At 39.1% G+C, this 18,402-nt stretch overlaps 1 protein-coding gene across 4 annotated transcripts in view; it reads left to right on the top strand.

Annotated features, from left to right (window-relative positions):
• Positions 1-10,080, top strand: part of LOC125458173 (CCR4-NOT transcription complex subunit 6) — a 75,063-nt gene extending 64,983 nt beyond the window's left edge. For all 4 annotated transcript variants that reach the window (XM_048543143.2, XM_048543141.2, XM_048543140.2 and 1 more), the window contains 2 exons: positions 4,777-4,979; positions 6,288-10,080. In XM_048543143.2, the coding sequence (XP_048399100.1) occupies positions 4,777-4,979; positions 6,288-6,500 (416 nt within the window). In that variant the 3' untranslated portion in view covers positions 6,501-10,080. The remainder of the gene's footprint in view (positions 1-4,776; positions 4,980-6,287) is intronic.
• The last annotated feature ends 8,322 nt before the right edge of the window (positions 10,081-18,402 follow it).

The following is an 18,402-nucleotide window of genomic DNA, read 5'->3' on the forward strand; positions in this document are numbered from 1 at the left end:
ATATGTTAATGTCCAAATTGTTTATGTCAATATCCATTTACTTTTAGCTCTTGAACAAATTTATTTTTCAAAAGATACTCAACTTAAATCTTTGGCAAAAGTAAAAATGTTTAAATAACTATCCCTTTGGCACTTAGCATATGTTCTCCTGTTTGCTATCTGTCTGTTGCATAATTGGAGAAGTTAAGAAAAACTTGATTTATAGTTAGGTAGTTTTTAAAATTTCTAGTAATTGACCGTGCCACTTGTTAGTAAGTTAGTGTTGTGCATTATTTTATAAAGTAAGCTGCTATGTAAGGACAGGTTCATTATACCATATAAAATGCCATAAATTCTTTTTCTAAAGAGCAGGAGTGCCTTTTAAGGCTACAAAATGTAGTTATGTAGTAAACACCAAATCAACTCTTGTTTATAAAATTAGAGGTTGTAAACAGTCAGACTCTTCCCGAGTTCTGAGGAAGGGTCACCAGGCCCGACACGTAAACTGATTTTTTTTTTTCACAGATGCTGCCGGACCTGCTGAGCTTTTCCAGCACCTTCTGTTTTTTTTTGGTTTACAGTATTCACAATTCTTTCAGGTTTTTAGCTGATTTCTGTGTCTTGTTCATGGTGAGTTAGGTTCTAAAAGAACAGGTTATGCCAATCAAAATCACTTACAGGGACTGCTTTTGTCAGTTTTTCTAACATTCTTTGGGAGCAATTGAATTGGGTATTTCAAGGCACTTAGTTTATAGTGAGACTTTTCTGTTTGACATTGCTTGTCAATTACATCCATTGGCCATGGATTAAAAAAAATGACTGGGACAAAGGACATGGAATTTCAAAGCACTGATAATATCATGAAGCATCAGGCAGTCCCTTGTATTTCATTTTTTGGTTTTATAAAACTTTGACACAGAAATAAATAAACTATGCTACAACTCGGTCCCTTACCTAACAGTGTTAATTTGTGCAATTAACAGCTTATTGTTTAGCCGGTTTGGCTATTCTTTCTAATTCTTCCCTAGACCCTATCTGCATTTTCAAAGTGCCTTAAACAGATGAACAATTAATGGAATAATAAATGAAAAATCTGAAGAACAGTCAGATGGCAGAGAAGTAATTAATGTAAGCAACTGAGAAAATAAATGGTTTATTGTGACGTATTGATAGTCAAGACCAGATAGCATGGTTCATGCCCCACCTTCTGTAGATGAGTGTTATAATATGTCTGGGCAGTGAGGTCACGAAAATTTTCCAGAAATAACCAATCTGTAATGTAACCAAACATAGACCGGGCAATACAGTTGCAAGTTAAAATGATCGCAGTGTGGTGCTTTTTTGTGGTAAGGAAGAGAAATTGTGTGTTGCAGCTTGTTGAGTGACCGCACTGTAAGCCTTCCTGTGTTTATCAAAAAATGGTGTTTTTTTTTCCCTGTATAATCAACCTCTTCAGAGATGTTATTCTGGCTAGCAGTAAAGATATAGTTGCTGTAGTCCCAGATGACCATAGGACTGCTCTCTAATTAGAGAGAGTGAGATGACTAAAGATGATTTAACCTGAGGGTCACCATGCCTCAGGCAAGGATAGAAATTGAGAAGGAGAGTTCTTCATTGTTACCTCTGCCAGTGTGGGAAGTGAACCCGTACTGTTGGTGTCACTTGGCACAACTCTGCATCACGATCCAGCTAACCAGCCTAGGGCTTTAAACTAAATAGTTGGAGGGCAGACGTGCAAGTTAATTGCGTGGAAATTGGAAAATTAAAGCTAGTAGGGTTTCAGGCCAATAAATGGGCTGATGGTTAACAGAAAAGAAAAGGAAGGGACAGCATGCGTGAGTATAATGTCCCAAAGGAAGTTTGATAATAGAACAATCTCGAAGGCTGATATCTTGATGCACAAAGAATTTGCAATAAGGTAGGTGAACTGATAGCACAAACTGATGTAAATGAATCTGATCTCGTAACCATTATTGAAACAAGGTGATCAAAACTGGGAACTTACCGTTCAGATATATTGGACGTTTTGGAAAGGTACCGGGGAGCACAGTTAATAGGAGATGAAATGAGGGCAGTTGAGGGATAATATAGGCTAGGATGATTTAGAGTCCATTTGGGCAGAGGTGAAAAATAGCAAGGGACTGATGACTATTTGGTGTACAGATTCTCAAAAGTGACCACTCCACACGAAAGACTATAAATCAACAACTGGTAGGAGCATCTAAAAAGAATAGAACGGTATTTCCAAGCTGTGTGACTTTGTAATCATTATGGATGACCTTTTAATCCTGTTGATTTACATTAATCAAATTGGAAAGATTAGCTATGACAACAAGTTTAGTGTGCATCAGGGATAGTTTCCCAAAGCAGTATGTCATGGAGCCAACTAGGGGGCAGGCTGTCTTGGAAATAAATGGCAGTGGGTAATGAGGCAAGTTTTTGCCCATGCATTAGAAAAGATAAAGTATACTTCCATGTGTAAAATAAAGCTTGTTTAAATAGTTAGGCATCCAAATGGCACTGCACAGATTTATGAACCATTCAAATCCTTAAATTTCAGTAGTTAAGGACAGCAAGTTAGGTGGATTGGCCATGCTAAATTACCCATAGTGTTCAGGGATGTGTAGCTTAGGTGCATTAGCCATGAGAAATGCAGGGTGACAAGGATAGAGTAGGGGGTGCATCTGGTTGGGATGCTGTTTAGAGGGTCAGTATGGTCTTCTTTGCTTAATAGCCTGTTTCCACACTCTGGGGATTCTATAAGTATTATTGATATTTTTCACCAATATCTTAAATTCCCATGGGGACCTTGCATCATTACCTGTTTACATTTCTAATAACTAGTAATGTGAAGTTTCAAGTTGAAGACTAGGGGTGGATTGGGGAAATTTTCAATTTTTGTCACTTTGCTGGAATGGGGAAATCACACAGATTATGTCAATGCTTCATTAACTGATTCCTTGTTATTGGATGATCATTGAGCTACATTATGTTCTTATTACTGGATGGTGCTGCAAGGAAATAGATCCATCTCACTACACTACACTATTTCTGAGAGATTGCATCTAGAGCTAGAGTTGGGTAGGGGATGACCATAGCTGGGGTTTTTTTTTGACTTGCATAGCTCTCATCACAATTGCTTGGGTTGAGTTTCCAGTCTTCAGAAGACATTGATCAGATGTCATTTGGCAGCTCAGTGATTAGCACTGCAGCCTCACAGCTCCAGGGACCTGGTTTGATTCCAGCCTCAGGCGACTGTCTGTGTGGAGTTTGCATATTCTCCCCTGTGTGGGTTTCCTCCGGGGGCTCCAGTTTCCTCCCACAGGCCAAAGATGTGCAGGCTTGGTGGATTGGTCATGCTAAATTGCCCATAGTGTTCAGGGGTGCGTGGATTATAGGTGAAGGGGTCTGGGTGGGATGCTTCGAGCGGCAGTGTGGACCTGTTGGGCTGAATGGCCTGCTTCCACACTTTAGGGAATATAATCTTTTAATTATATTACTTTTTATTCAGTCATGGATCTTGTCTCTGTTTAACATGTCAGGTTTCATCTAAAAGGTCTTAAATTAGTAAAATGATAAACACTTGTTAGGCAGTTGCTAGGTTTTTGTGAACTGAAAGCATAAAGGAATATGGAACATTGGTGAACACAACAAGCAACAGGATTGGAATAGGCCATTTGGCCCAAAGAACCCACTCCAACCTTTGGCAGTATCATAGCTGATGCCTTTCCTCAACTATGCCTGCCCATGGTGGTTTTGAGGGACCAAATGTCCAGGTTTTGTTCCTTTGTTGACATGTCTCTTTTACACAGCCGTTCACCCACCCAGTGCCAATGCCTCTTGATCTGTGTTAGCCACTAACTGGTGTAGCAGCAGATCACATTTGATGGTGTTCTATTGGTGAGAAATAGGATAAGATTCCTGAACCACCTTTATTCCACTCCCTTTGAGTATTTATTTTTTTCAAATTTTTTTATTTCTATGTTGCTTGCTAGAAATTGACCATTTGTGGACACTCAATTTTGTAGGTCAACTACGTTCGGTTGTCAGTTTCTGCCATCAGCTACCATCTCAACCCCAAGTATGGCTGTCACTGAGGAGCCTGATTGTAAGCACCGAGTCCAAAACCATGTCCAGCAAAGTGTGTTCAAGAGCTGGGCTAAGGAGAGAAATTTGAACATCCTAGAAAATTGGTGCAGGCATTACAGGCTGAATGGCTTCCTGCACTTTTAACAACTCTGTGTACAATAACACAGATTGTAATACCTAAATGACACACTGTTAATTGTCTTGCTCGGAGTCAGTGGCATTCAGAAAAGGCTAGATGCCATATCACCTCTATCTTTCATTATTTTTGTGGACTTAGTATAGCAATTATTAAAATCCTGTAGTACGACAAGTACCTAAAACTGCTTGGGGACTTTGAACTTAGCGTCATGACTTTACTTTAGTGCTGCTATGTTCACAAACTGTCAATATTTTAAAATGTTATATTACTTTACTGTTAGTCTTGGGTGAGTATGTTTACTGCCTATTCCAGTTAAAGAATTAAAAAGCTAGCTCAGAATATGTTTAGTATACCATAACCCTCAATGAACATGGTTAGCTCTGGAACAAAGTGTACCACCTCCCTCTCCGTGTTTGCCTACTTACTCCTCTGGCACCTCATGTTTACCTGCCACCTGATGCTTATTCCAGTGGAGCAATTTATAACAATTTCTATGCCAGAGTTGTAATCTAAATAGTATTTGTTTTATTTTATTTTGATGCTAAAATGCTTATTTTTCTGACTTTCAGGTGTTGTAGAATACTTGGCCACTGGAGGAGTTGATACAAACCACAAGGATTTTAAAGAACTGAGATATAGTGACTGTCTAATGAAATTCAGTAACATTGGAAAAAATGGAACTCCAAGTGCAAGGATCACTCATGGCTTTAAGTTAAAGAGTGCCTATGAGAATGGCCTAATGCCTTATACAAATTATACCTTTGACTTCAAAGTAAGTACCCGAGCATCCGTTGATTATCTATTAAGCCAGGGAAGACTTGTAGTCACCTATTAAAATTAAATGTTTTATATCTGGTTAATCTTAACATTTGGGCATCTTTTTTAAAAGTCAAGCTTTTCTCAAAATCCAAGCTGCTCAGTTTGTCAAAATTCTAATAAGATCTTTTGATTGAAGCATTTTTTTTTCCACCAGTTATGAAAATTTGTGTTGTCCTACATCCTTTAACGGTAACACATATCTTAGCATTTGTGTTGGGTTTCAGACTTAGGCCTTTGCTGTTGTCCTTCCTTCCCTTAAATAAAAGCTACAGCTTGAAAATACTCAGTATAATTTAAAGGAGCAGTGGGAAATCATGATCCAGACTATGTCAATTCAGGACTGTAATTAATAAAACAAAAAATCTATTAAAAACATAACTCTTTTAGACTAAGTACCTGATTGTTTTGTTGCTAATGTGAACTGAAGGCCTTGTATTATTGGAATATGGTGTGTAGATTTGGTCTCCCTATCTGCGGAAGAATGCTCTGCCCTTCATAGAGGGAATGCGGCAAAGGTTTGCCAGTCTGAGTTTGGGATGGTGGGATTGACGTATGAGACGAGGTTGAATGGGTTAGGATTATATGCATTCAAGGTCAGAAGAATGAGGGAGTGATCTTGTAGAAACCTATAAAAGTCTAACAAGACCAGACAGGTTAAATGCACAACGGATGTTCTTGATGGTTAGGGAATCCAGAACCGTAGGTCAGTCTTAGGATGCAGGGTAAACTAGTTGGAACTGCAGTAAGGAGAAATTTCTTCACCCAGAGAGTGGTGAGCATGTGGAATTTGCTACCACATTGAGCAGTTGAGAGAAAAACATGGTTTGATTTCGAGAACAAATTGGATATAGCTAAATGGGTCAAAAGATATAGGGAAAAGCAGGGACAGATTTATCAAGTTGGGATGATCAGTAAACATCAGTTCGAAGTTTAGAGAGTCAGGGTGGACCACAAGGGTTGGCTAAAGAAAATCGTTACTTAAACGTTTAGGTGGGTTATTTTGATTAGTGGTGATCTTAGGATGGTCAGAGAGCACATTTAACCACAAATACAGAAACTTCAGCAGCAGTGTTTTGTTTTGATTACTGTAACCCGAAGTGTTTGTCAAATGGTACAATGTGGTGCTTTGTGGAGCTGTTTACTGTTTGATATTGCCTGGATAATTCAGCTTGTACATGGTATCAATAAACTTTAGAACACATTTGTACTTTCAATATTGTATTTTTAAGAAAAGGTAACTTTTTATTTCTCTTGACCGCAGGGTATTATTGACTACATCTTCTACTCAAAGCCTCATATTAACATACTGGGTGTTCTTGGACCTTTGGATCCAAATTGGCTGATTGAAAACAGCATCAGCGGCTGCCCACATCCACACGTCCCATCTGACCATTTCTCACTTTTTGCACAACTGGAGCTTTTACTGCCCTTTGTGTCACCAGTAAACGGTATCCATCTGCCAGGCAGAAGGTAGTTGTGTACTTTTTGGAGGGAAGCCTCTTAAACAATCTTGTAAAATTGTAAAATCAAAGTACTGAGGAGTGAAGTATGGCCAGTAGGATTGTTGTCTAAATTATGTTCTTAATCAATTTTTAAATTTGTTTCTTGGATAGATTGTCTAAATAATAAACGATAGTAGTCCGGTGCTATTTACAGATAATGAAATTCTGAGCCCTGTTTCCTACATTGTATACTGTCGACAAATGCTGAAAATGGGTTTCTTTACAAAACTTCTGCGTTTTGCTTCTGCGTTTTTGGTGTGAAATGAAGCAAAATTTCCAGTCTCTCTACTTAAGTTATACAGTTGATTCCTATTAGATTGGGGCAAGGGAGGCAATTCGCTGCAATGCTTTATTTACGTAGGAATGTTCACAGAACAGACTCTTTTTGAAATGCAATTGTGCACTTTTGAAATCCAAATAAGTGAATGAAGCATTTTAAATTGTCCCCTTTTCTCTGAACTTTTGTAAAATGGCCTAAAGTCTAATAAATAGCTCCATGAGGTGTAGAGTGCTGTTGGGATGGAGATGGGGGTGAAAGAATTGTAATCTAACAATATTTTATCGCTTAAAGGAAGTTCAAGAATAAAGAAACTTGCATTCAAAGACCTTGATCTGTAAATGTTCCGCAGTGAAATATATTTTTCTTTCCATTTTTGCTCACCTGAATTTAGTTTACCCATCCCTGAAGACTACTGCATGATAGGGTTTTTATGCTCTGATCAGGATAAGTCTTTTTCCCATATCTCTGTTTGGAAATGTGGATTTTTTTCCCCCCCATCTCCTCCCATTTCTCTTTTAGGGGAAAAACAACACTCTCCTCAATGCACAGTCACCCTCAAGCACACTTCTTTTCTCTCAGTAGAAACTTGGGAGTGTCTCAAGCCAAAGTTAAAATGAGAAGAAGCTAAAATGTTTCTGTAACGTCCTTGTAAACACTGCTAAAAACTGCTGTTAGGGTCTTAACTCTAGTGTTTCATTTACATGTTTATTTAAAGCTAATTATACAGGCGTAAAAAGGTCCGAGAGTTTGATTTTTAAAATTGCCTACTTGACAAATAATTTGCTATTTTACTAAAGAGGAATCAACTGTGTATTGCACAAAAAAATCTGTCTAGCACTACCTTTTCAGGCCAGTAATAGCCAATGAGGACCTTTCTTTCCATACTTCACTCCCACAATTTTGAGAAGTGTTTGTATAAATTTGAATTTGAATTTAGCCTTTAATGATTGTATATGAACCATAGAAGACCTGATTTAAGGCATTTTGTACTAAAAAGATTTAAAACAGATTTGGAAAAATGATTGTATTGTAAACTAAGGCTAAATTTTTATCTGTTTCATGCTTTAAAAAACCATTTGTAAAGAAGAAAAGAAGTTGCAACAGGTTTCCTCTGCTAATATTTGCACTGTTCTAAGTTTGTAACTTGTGTACTACTTTTACAGTTGAGGACATAGTTGATTTAAATTCAAGTATTTCACTCCTCAGGATTTGGTATCAGCATTTGAACCTTTATAGTCTTTGAATTTACCCAAGTTCCTCTGATTTAATTTTTTTTACATGATGTGCCTCATCAGCATTTTTTCTATTTTTTTGAGGGGTTTTTTGGAACCAGCACTGCCTGTGCACGCGGAGAAATCCTGAGCATCTTCTTTTGAGATTTTTTTAAGAAAAATAAAAACTGTTAAGATTTGTGAGATTTTATGAAGACACTTTTGTATAAGCTCTGTGGCATTTTTTTTTCTTGTGGAGCAATGAACACCACATTGTTGATCAGGTTGGGTACAGTAGGGTACAGAGTATAACTTTAGCCCATTGTGCCCTAGCACTGCTTCTGTCCCTTTGCACAGTGCTACTTTTCACCAAGGAAAGCTGCATCATGTGAGACCATACCACCACCATTGTCGTGTGCTTTGATCTTGTAGAGAAGTAGCATTCCTTGGTAGGTATTTTAATGTTCTGAAGCAGTGTAAACTAGAACTGAGCTATATTTTGCATGCAGGTCTTCCAGACAAAGTTTCAAATCCATTATTTTTTAAAAAGTCATGATTTTGTGTTTTTCAGCTGGACCAGAGCTATATCTCTACTCTCTGTTCATTGTGCCATTGGTAGCATATTAAAGCCAAGTGTGCAAGCTTTAGTAGGTTAGCTTTTGCTGTGCTTTCGTTTAAGGTGCTACGGGGAAGAAGGCGAGCCTTTTGGAATTAGCTTGTACTATATTATGCATTGAATGAGCCAGAGGTATAGTTTGATCTAGCTTTATAGTTTCGACTGCAGGCAGAGAGACAAAAGAACACAACGTGACACTAAAAAAAATTGGACCAGTCTTCATTCCAGTTTACAGTTGATGTGGAATGCCGTTAAATGGATTGTGACAAATTTTAACTTTTAAAACATTTAATTAAAAAGACCAAGCACTTAAATAAAGTTGGTGCAGACAAAACCAGGATGGAATAAAAAATTTTGGAAAGCTCACTAAGTTTAAAGATGTAGTAAATACCCATAAGAAATTTATAATGAACCCTTGTCTGGGACCTGCAGTCGTCTTTGTTTGTACAATTAGCAAACGTCCAATTTATAATCAGTAAACTAATTACTGGTAGTATTGTTTGTAGTAGATTTAATGAGTAGCTTTTTGTAAAGTGTGAATAAAAGGTGTTTACTCATGTTTTCCTTGCTTTACCATTTTATTAATGTACATCATGAAACCCCAAACAAGTAAATCAGGCAAAATGGCCAATCAGTATTGATTTCATTGTTTCAGCTTCGTGGTCACTTAGAATGGATATATACAGTTCACAGTTCAACGGGGCTGTTAATTCACAGACCAAATTCAAATGCTATTGTATGCTTAATTTCTGTGACTGTTTAAAATGTGACGTCTTATTTAAATACTGTACTGAAATTAAATTTTATCTCTTTGGTAGGGTATTTGTGGGAATTTTTATATGCAGTTTTTTTGCATAGTCCTACAAATGTAGAAATTTGGATTTACAGAATGCAAAAAAAATTCATCGGTGCATTTTATGTAAGGTTATGACACCCCTTTTACATATTCAGCAAAGTAACAGACCAGGTTACTTTTTGTGTACAGTCACATTCATTACCACATCCAAATAATGTGTTTCCAGTGAGTCCTTGATGGTAACTTTGTAGGCTACATAAATCTGAACTTTCTCCCCATTTTCTCTAGTGATGATCACTACTCAGGATAGAAGGACGTCTTTAGTTCTGTGCTAAACCTATTTCTACAGATTTCACTATATAATGCACTGCAGCAACTCTTGTTTACCATTTTTCATGGGTGCACTGATCAAACCAGCAATTACATCTGCACTAAGTAATGAAAAAAAATTACAGCTACCTAGGCAGCTCTAAAAGTCAGATTTGAGATGAAGTGGTAAACGAGGGCTTTTTAAATGTTATGTGAACTTTTTGGCTTGAATAGCAGTTGATAGCACGATGTTTTCCATAAACAGGGTCTGCTTGTTCCTGTGCACAGGTGTATTTTTCCTACTCACAGCTTGGACAATAAATTGTATATCTATTTCAAACTTTTGTTTGCTGTATTTATTCACGTCAGAAATTTAATAGTGTGAGCCCAAGTCTTTACTAAATTATATCGACTTATACAAATGATTGATTGGGTAATGTTGTAGGACAGAGAGACCTAGGGATACATAATTCTTTGAAATTTACGTCACAGGTAGCAGATGGTTAAGTAGGCATTTGGCATGCTTGCCTTCATTACTCAAACTTTTGAGGACAGGAGCTGGGAAGTCATGTTGAGGTTGTACAGGATATTGGTGAAGCCTTCTCTCGAGTACTGAATAAAGTTCTGGTCACTCTGTTATAGGAACAATATTGTGAAATTGGAGAGGGTTTAGAAAAGATTTACCAGTATGTTGCTGGGAATTTGGGGAGTGGGGATTGATTTACAAAAATAGTCTGACTTTTTTTTCACTGGATTGTAAAAGGTTGAGGGGTGACCTTTTTATAGAGCTTTATAAAATCGAGGGGCACAGGGAAAATGCCTTCTGCTATTCACCTTTATTTAAGGTGGAGGAGTTCAAAAAAAGGGGGTGTATTTTTAAGGTGACTGGAGCAAGATTTAGAAAGGACATAGTGGTTAGTGCGTGGAATAAACAGTAAGTGGTAGGTGCAGGTGCAGTAACTGTTGAAAAGACATAAGTACACAAATAGAAAAGGTTTGGAGAGACATGGGCCAAACGCAGGCAGATTGGACTAGATTAATTTGGGAACGTGGTCAGCATGGTCTAATTAGGCCAAAGGGTCTGTATCCATACTGTATGACTGTGTTGACATCCACAAACTGAGTTTCTATAGAATCTGTACAGATGTTCCCAGATAGTTTATGGAGACATTAGGAATGAAGGCTAATGCAGCAGGAGAGATTAGGAGATATGTTTGAAAGCTTAAAGAAAGCATGAATTTTGGAGCATGTTTAGAGATGAAATGTACCAAGAGCATCTGCAGGAAGATTTCCAATGTAATTGAAACATTAATACCTCATTGTAACTAGGATAGTTACAATCTCTGAAGTCATTGCCTTGAGTGAAATGACTTGAAGCAATTCTGTGTTCGTCAAGGAGTAAGTTAAAACTGGAGTTCAATTTTTTGAGTGTGAAACATCTAAATGACCAATGTACAATTGAAATGCTATAACTTACAGATGCTGTACAGCTGAAATAATCTGTACTGAAGTACTGTAAATTAATAAACATGAAACATTTGGAATAAGTCTAATTTAATGCCAGAGGATTTTTTTTTGGTTTAGAGTACTTTGCCAAATGAACTAGTGGCATAAAATATACATGTCTCTGCATTTTAGTGGCAGAACAATTAGATTAGATTCCCTACAGTGTGGAAACAGGCCCTTCGGCCCAACAAGTCCACACCGCCCCTTGAATCATCCCCCTATAACCCACGCACCCCTGAACGCTACGGGCAATTTAGCATGGCCAATCCACCTAGCCTGCACATCTTTGGACTGTGGGAGGAAACCGGAGCACCTGGAGGAAACCCACACAGACACGGGGAGAATGTGCAAACTCCACACAGTTGCCCAAGGTGGGAATTGAGCCTGGGTCCCTGGAACTGTGAGGCTGCAGAGCTAACCACTGAACCACCGTGCCGCTCTAATCTTAACAATCTTAACATTTTCGCTGCTTTATTTAGGAAGTGAGTCACTACATGCCAAGCCCTTCAACATACTGCCTAATAGTGAAATAAAATGACATTCCTCCCAAGATAATCTGTTGAAACAAACCTTACAATGCTGTTTTAAAATAAAGAATAACTTTTGTAGAGAATGTGGTCTTCTGTGGATTAAGGTGTGCATTTTCCCCTTTCCTGCTCCATCCCATAATTTCATTTCTTGCCTTTTTAATGGAATGCTAAAATCAGGTGATCATCATTGCCTTCAAGCAAATTGCGTTATAAAACACAGCGACTTTCAAGTAATATGCACTCACAATCACCACTCATTAAATGTGAAACAATGTTATTTGAATTAATGTAGAGCAGAGAAGCATTGTACTTCAATTACTGTGGTGAAGAGCAAATGCTTTCTAGAGAAGCCATGGGATAAGATGGGCAATGTTTACAGACCAGGATAAAGATTTTTAACGTACTGGGGAATGAAATTGGTAACATAGCAGTGAGTCTGAACCAAGAAGTTAGCTAAGCTTGATCATAGAAAAAATTTTGAAAAATATGCATGTGCGAGTACTTGAGCAGCAGTAGGAGCAGAGGCAAGTAATGCAGTAACGTAAGTTGGATTTTTTTGGTCATGGATAGGCACTAGGTGTTAAAAGATGCTCAAGGTTGATTGCACTAATGTTTGGCATAATTTTGTCCTGGAAAAGTTGCTGGCAAGGAAGTAAAATCCAGTGAAGATCCAAATTTGGCTAATTTTCTGAACAGAACTAACTGCCTCTAACAAGGAAAAAGTGAGAGTAGAATGCCAAAGGTGTCATATGAATGAAGAATGTCACAACTCTTTCTGCAAAGATAATGCTAGTGGAGCAAAATACATGTTCGGTGGAAAAGGGAGCTGGGGGTAGGCCCTTGGTTAATGGGATGGGTGAGTCCAGAGATGACCATGTAGGGAAGATAAGATGTAATCTGTTATCTAGCTTCAGATGATAGAGGTATTAGATGAGTAGGCGTAGTCCTATAGAGTACAAGTCTGATTATGGGCAGTTCAAAGAGGGGGGGGAGGTGCGCAAAAACAGGGAGGTAATCAATTCAAGGACCTCAAGAGGAAAAAGTCTATTATGAAACATCGCGATCCGAAACAGCAGTTGGCTTGAGAAGCAGCAATTTTTTAAAGGAAGGATCCAAGTAGATTTGAATGAGAGGGCTAACACAAAGTCACATCAAAATTGGAGGAGAACCTTTAGAGCTAGAAGTTTGAGAATTTTAATGATTGATTGTTAGAGTGCAGGAGTCAAGAATTTAGCAGCATAAGGGGCAATGAAGACAGCTGGGTATGTCTGGGAAAATTCTGCAAATTGCTCGTACTTTGAGCAATGCTGACACTGCAAGAAGTTTTGAGGAAAGGAACTCAATCCAAAATGTTAACTTCACAGAAACCACTATACATGCTGTATATTTCCAGCACTTTTTCAGATTTCCTGTATCTTCAACATTTAGACTTTTAATCAGGTTAGATAGCTGATTCCCTTGATATTACGTATGGCGGCAAGATTATCTGTAAGTTCAATGTGGAGACTGGATAATTTTCAGAGCAGATTTACAATGGACACCCTAGCACAAATGGTCTTTCAGCCCTCAAAGACCATGTGAGCCTCACATCTTTCTTGATCTAAACCTACAATCAATGATTCATTCTCCCTTATGCACTTGTCCAGCTTCTCCTTTAAATATGTTTGCATCAACTACTCCCTACAGCAGCAAGATTTATTCTTGCCACTCCTGTGTAAATAATTTAAAAAATAAATCTGTATTGGATTTCTTGATGACAGTTGTGTATTGATGGCCTCTATTTATGTTTTTCCCCACAGGAGGAAATTTTCTGTATCCACTCTTATCAAAATCTTTCTCAGTTTTAAGTGCCTCCTTTGCAGGTTACCCATCTGTCTTTATTTGAGAACAGACTGTCCATCCTTTTGATTTGTAAACACACGCATATTTGATATTACATTTGTGTGTCTTCTGTTTAGAACTTTATGGTGATTAGAAGTGTGTTCAATAAGAATTAAATGTGGTCTAGCCAAAATTCAGGACAAATTTAGCACAATTTCTTTACTTATTTTAAAATTCATTCCCTTGGTTATATGCCTTGCTAATGTGCAACAGAACTTTCATGGTCAGTGTAATGTACTCCATTGTTCCGCTATCCAAGACTTACATTCCAGGTAATAACTGGTCTCCCTATAAGCACATTTTTGTGGCAATATCATTTTTATCTGTTGAACTTGTCAATTATTTAACCATGTTGCAGTTTTATTAATATCCTCCTGTAATTTGTTGTGATACTCTGCAGTATAATTAGTGTTTCAACTAATTCCCACACCCTCCACCACCAGGAATTGTTCATGTTATTTTCTGTTCAGGATGTGGGAGAAAACTGCATATAATTAGGCAATAGGTAATAAAATGCAAGTTCATGTAAATTGGCCTCACTGCTCACTTGAGAGATATATTCACCACCAACAACTCACCTCTAATTTGGTGTCACCCAAAAAAATTTCTAAATTCTGTTTTGGATTCCAAAGCACAAATCGCTAATTAATGTAAATTTGATTGACGGCGGTCCCACAACATTAGAAGATTACTTCCCACCTTGTGCCACTGTGGATAACTACATTTTACTCTCAGTTGCTTTCTGTCTTGAAGTTAGTTTGTAATCCGCTCTGCTACTTGTCTTCAGACGCTACATTCTCTGATCTTAATCATTTGTCTATAACGTAGCATGTTATTGAAGACCTTTTGAAAGTCAAGATTGACGACGTTGACTGCATCATCATTATCTACTCCCTCTGCTACTTCCTAAAAAAAAAATAAGCAATAAGGAATCGGGTTATTTCTGATCTGGAGTCATGAATGCAGCAATGGAAGTCTAACCGTATGAGCAATTCTTTTTGGTAAATCTAGTATGATGAGATCAGAACCATAGAATTCTAAGGGCTGATTTTTTTTTTCTCCCCCCAGTCCCTGAACAATGAGGGCAATAGTGAGTCTGTTGGAACTGTATGATGGGATCAGAAAAATGAGATTCTTGGTGTCAAAGAAAACATTTGATTTTCCACACTGTACACTGGGCCAAATATCTCTCAAGTGAGCAGTGAGGCCAATTTACATGAACTTGCATTTTATTGCCTAATTATATGCAGTTTTCTCCCACATCCCGAACAGAAGATAACATGAACAATTCCTGACGTGGCATCCGTAATGAATACCTGTTGTCTCCAGTTTGCTACATGTTTCTGTGAGCTTTGATCTTAGCTAGCAGTTCCGAGCACCCCAGAATATGCTCCGGGACAGAAACCACCTGCAGCAACAGGCGTTGATTACACATCCAGGTTCTTTCTCATCAACATCACAGATCTCTGACTTACTTAGAATACAGTTATCCACAATAATCCTGCACTTGTAAGCACACTGACAGCATTCATTGTAATGCTGTGACAGCATACATTGCACATAGAAGCAGGAACCCAGCTCATACGTTGAATCATAGTGCACCTCAGGCTCTTTGCTTGCTACTTGAATGCTCGCAGCATCTCTGCCTTTTCTTGCTATGTTGCATTTTGTCACCTCTTAGAGGTTAGAGGTCCTCAGTAATTCTGTTTTACCTTGCATTTTTGTGCAGGCACAGCCAAAACAGCTTGTTATAGTTGCCAGCAACGACCAGTCGAGGAGTGGACATGTTGCTGTATGGCGCCGTGCTACCTTGTTGCTCCATACAATGTGCCATCAGTTTCTGCAGCAAGTAAGCTTCAACTAAATGATAATGTCACCAAGTCTAAAAGTAGCCATCCTCAGTCAAGTCAAGGGAGACTGTCATTATTTAGGGAGTAGGGCCTTGTCTGGTCAGTTAGATGCCTAAAGTGGTTAGGGTCCAGGGTTTCCACATCAGTTCAGACTGGGAAGTGAGCAGGTCCAGGTAGCCAGTAGAGATTATTGGTAAGTCAGGGTCTGGACTTTATGGGTCTGGTCACTGCTCAACTGGAGTGTCTCTTCAAGTTGGTCAGGGATAAGCTATGGTCAGTCAGGGAGGGGTGGGGTGTGATTTGTTCACTCAAAATCAATGGTGGTTGTTAGTGGCTGTTGCTGTGGTCTGGAAGTTGGGAAAGTCAGTTGTGAGGATTAGAGGCAGCACATTGGGATCAAAAGGGTATAATAGTGATAGGTGACAACTCAACATATAAGGTTGAGAGACAATAGTTCCTTGGAGGACATAGATTACAAGGGGAATAGGGCGCTACCACCAGTTTAAATTTAACAAGGGTACAGTACATCCTGATGGTTGGCATAACTAAGCTGTAGACCTAGTACTTTTGAATATTGAGTATCCTTTATTGTCACATACATTCAAAATAAAATGTAGTGAAAAGTGTGCACTGTCGCTTGCACATAAATGCCATTCAGAGAACAAACTAAAGAAAGATAATTTAAACAGAGTCCAACTTTCCTTTGTTGCTATACCAATGCCAGAGCCATGCTCTCTGGGCTTTCCATCACACACTGTGTCTCTGAGAGCTTCCTGCTCTGGGCCAAAACAGTCTGTGCCACGCCACTGTTGGTGGCTGACACCACACGGAAAACAAGAGCTCTGCTCCAGGCCTCACAGGTAGATCGACAGACTCAGCCGCCTCCTGCCAAAGAGCTTTCTCAGCCACCCATTGCTCTAGGACTCAGCCCCCATAATGCCCTGTGCACACGGCTCTTCCACTGCTCTAGGATGCAGCTCCTCCGTCGCTCTGGGGACTCGGCCCCTCTGGGACTTGCTGCAACCCATGTCCAATCTGCTAACATTACTCTGGCCCACTCTCACCCCCGCTGCTGCCGCAAGAAACGGCCCACGTACTCAGCTCCTGCCCAGTCACTGGAGGCAAGTCCTTTCATTAGGGAGTAATGTTGAGAGATAGACTTAAATGCAAGAGTTGGTGGAAGCATTGTAAGTTCTGAACTGATGGGACCAATGGGCAGCTCAAGGAATAAAGGAATCTCATGATTTTGCTGAGCCTACAACTCTTTTTGCAAAATGTTGAGAATGTTAAGTAATCTGTGTAAAGGTCTTCATCTGAATCACAAACATGCAAAGGAAATGGAAAATGGCAGCCAATACACCAGGAGTGGATGGAGTAAGTGGTTGTATCTGTCTGAATGTGTGGACTCTCTTTGTGAATGATGTCAGGGCCTTCAAATTCTTAACACATTTCAGGTTAAAAACATCTGGAAATGTTAAATGCATGTGGTGTCTAACTGGGGGTGTAAATCCTAGCCAGCAGCAATCTTGACCATGTCATTGGTCATTGCAGATTGATCAAAGTGATCTCTGTGAAGTAGAAGCAATCACAGGAGACCTGAAAAGCGTTACCTGTAGGCCACAATTCACAATGACAATCCAAGACCTCATAGGCTACTCAAGGGCACAATACTGATCTCCTTGCACCTTGAACTGTAAGCATTTGCCGACATGCTCTTCCATGCCTTTTAGGCTGCTCTATATCTCACTGCATTGAGGTCTGTGTTATGTTGCTATTTTTGTATAATACAAATGCTGGCTGTTTACAAATCCATTTTGATTACTACCTCCTCCCCTACCACCACCCCACCCTGGCTGCATCTTGTTGGCTTTGATTTCAGCACAACAGGTACATTTTCTCCTTATCACTTTATCAATTACACCTAAATTACATTTCTATCTCTCTTACTACAATGAGAACTCATTTTTCTCTTTTGTTGTGTGCACCCTCATCATCCATTCTACTTATTCCTCCCACTTCCTCAACAGTATAAATATGCTATTTTCCAGTCTTTAGTAGCTGTGAAGAAGTTGTTGACTTGTTTGCCAAGCTGGCTTGGTTCGTTCAGACATTTCATCACCATGCTAGGTCACCGAACTACATATCTTCACTCAAACCTTGGTTCTGACAAAAAATCGTATTCTTCTAGCTTCCTAGTTAGAAGTTAACTGTTTATCTATCTTTAAGATGCTGTTGGAACTGCTGAATTTCTCCGACATTTTCTGTTTTTACTACTGAGGAGTTATTGTATTTCTGATATTCACCATACGTGACCAATGGGCCCAGGCAGATCTGGGGATACTTTCACTGTGGCCGTGTGATGAGGACATAGAGAAATCGAGGTGAGTCAAGTGTGTCAGCAAACTCAGGGCCACCAGCGACCTCCAGTGGCTACGAAAGAGCCTTCACATGAAAACATTGCAGTGGAAGATCCGAGATAATGGGAACTGCAGATGCTGGAGAATCCAAGATAACAAAGTGTGGAGCTGGATGAACACAGCAGGTCAAGCAGCTTCTCAGGAGCACAAAAGCTGACGTTTCGGGCCTAGACCCTTCATCAGTGGAAGATCCACTAACTTTGCGCAAAAGGCAGAGGAGACCCAGAGTCTAGGATGCTTAATGTTATTCCCTCCAAATGAACAAGGGGCATATCAACACAGATTGTGGATGTTCTGGGGCATCAGCATAGAACTGTCATCTGCTAGAGCAGGACTTGTGACCTCTGAGGAGTGGCTGGTCATCAAGGTTACAGCCACACCACATCTTTTTACATAACAAACACAGAATACTGGAAAATCTCAACAGACCTGGCAGCATTTGTGGACAGAGAAACAGAATTAATGTTTTGGGTCTGGT

This window comes from Stegostoma tigrinum, chromosome 13 (genome assembly GCF_030684315.1).
Source record: "Stegostoma tigrinum isolate sSteTig4 chromosome 13, sSteTig4.hap1, whole genome shotgun sequence".
NCBI classification, from domain to species: Eukaryota; Metazoa; Chordata; class Chondrichthyes; order Orectolobiformes; family Stegostomatidae; genus Stegostoma; species Stegostoma tigrinum.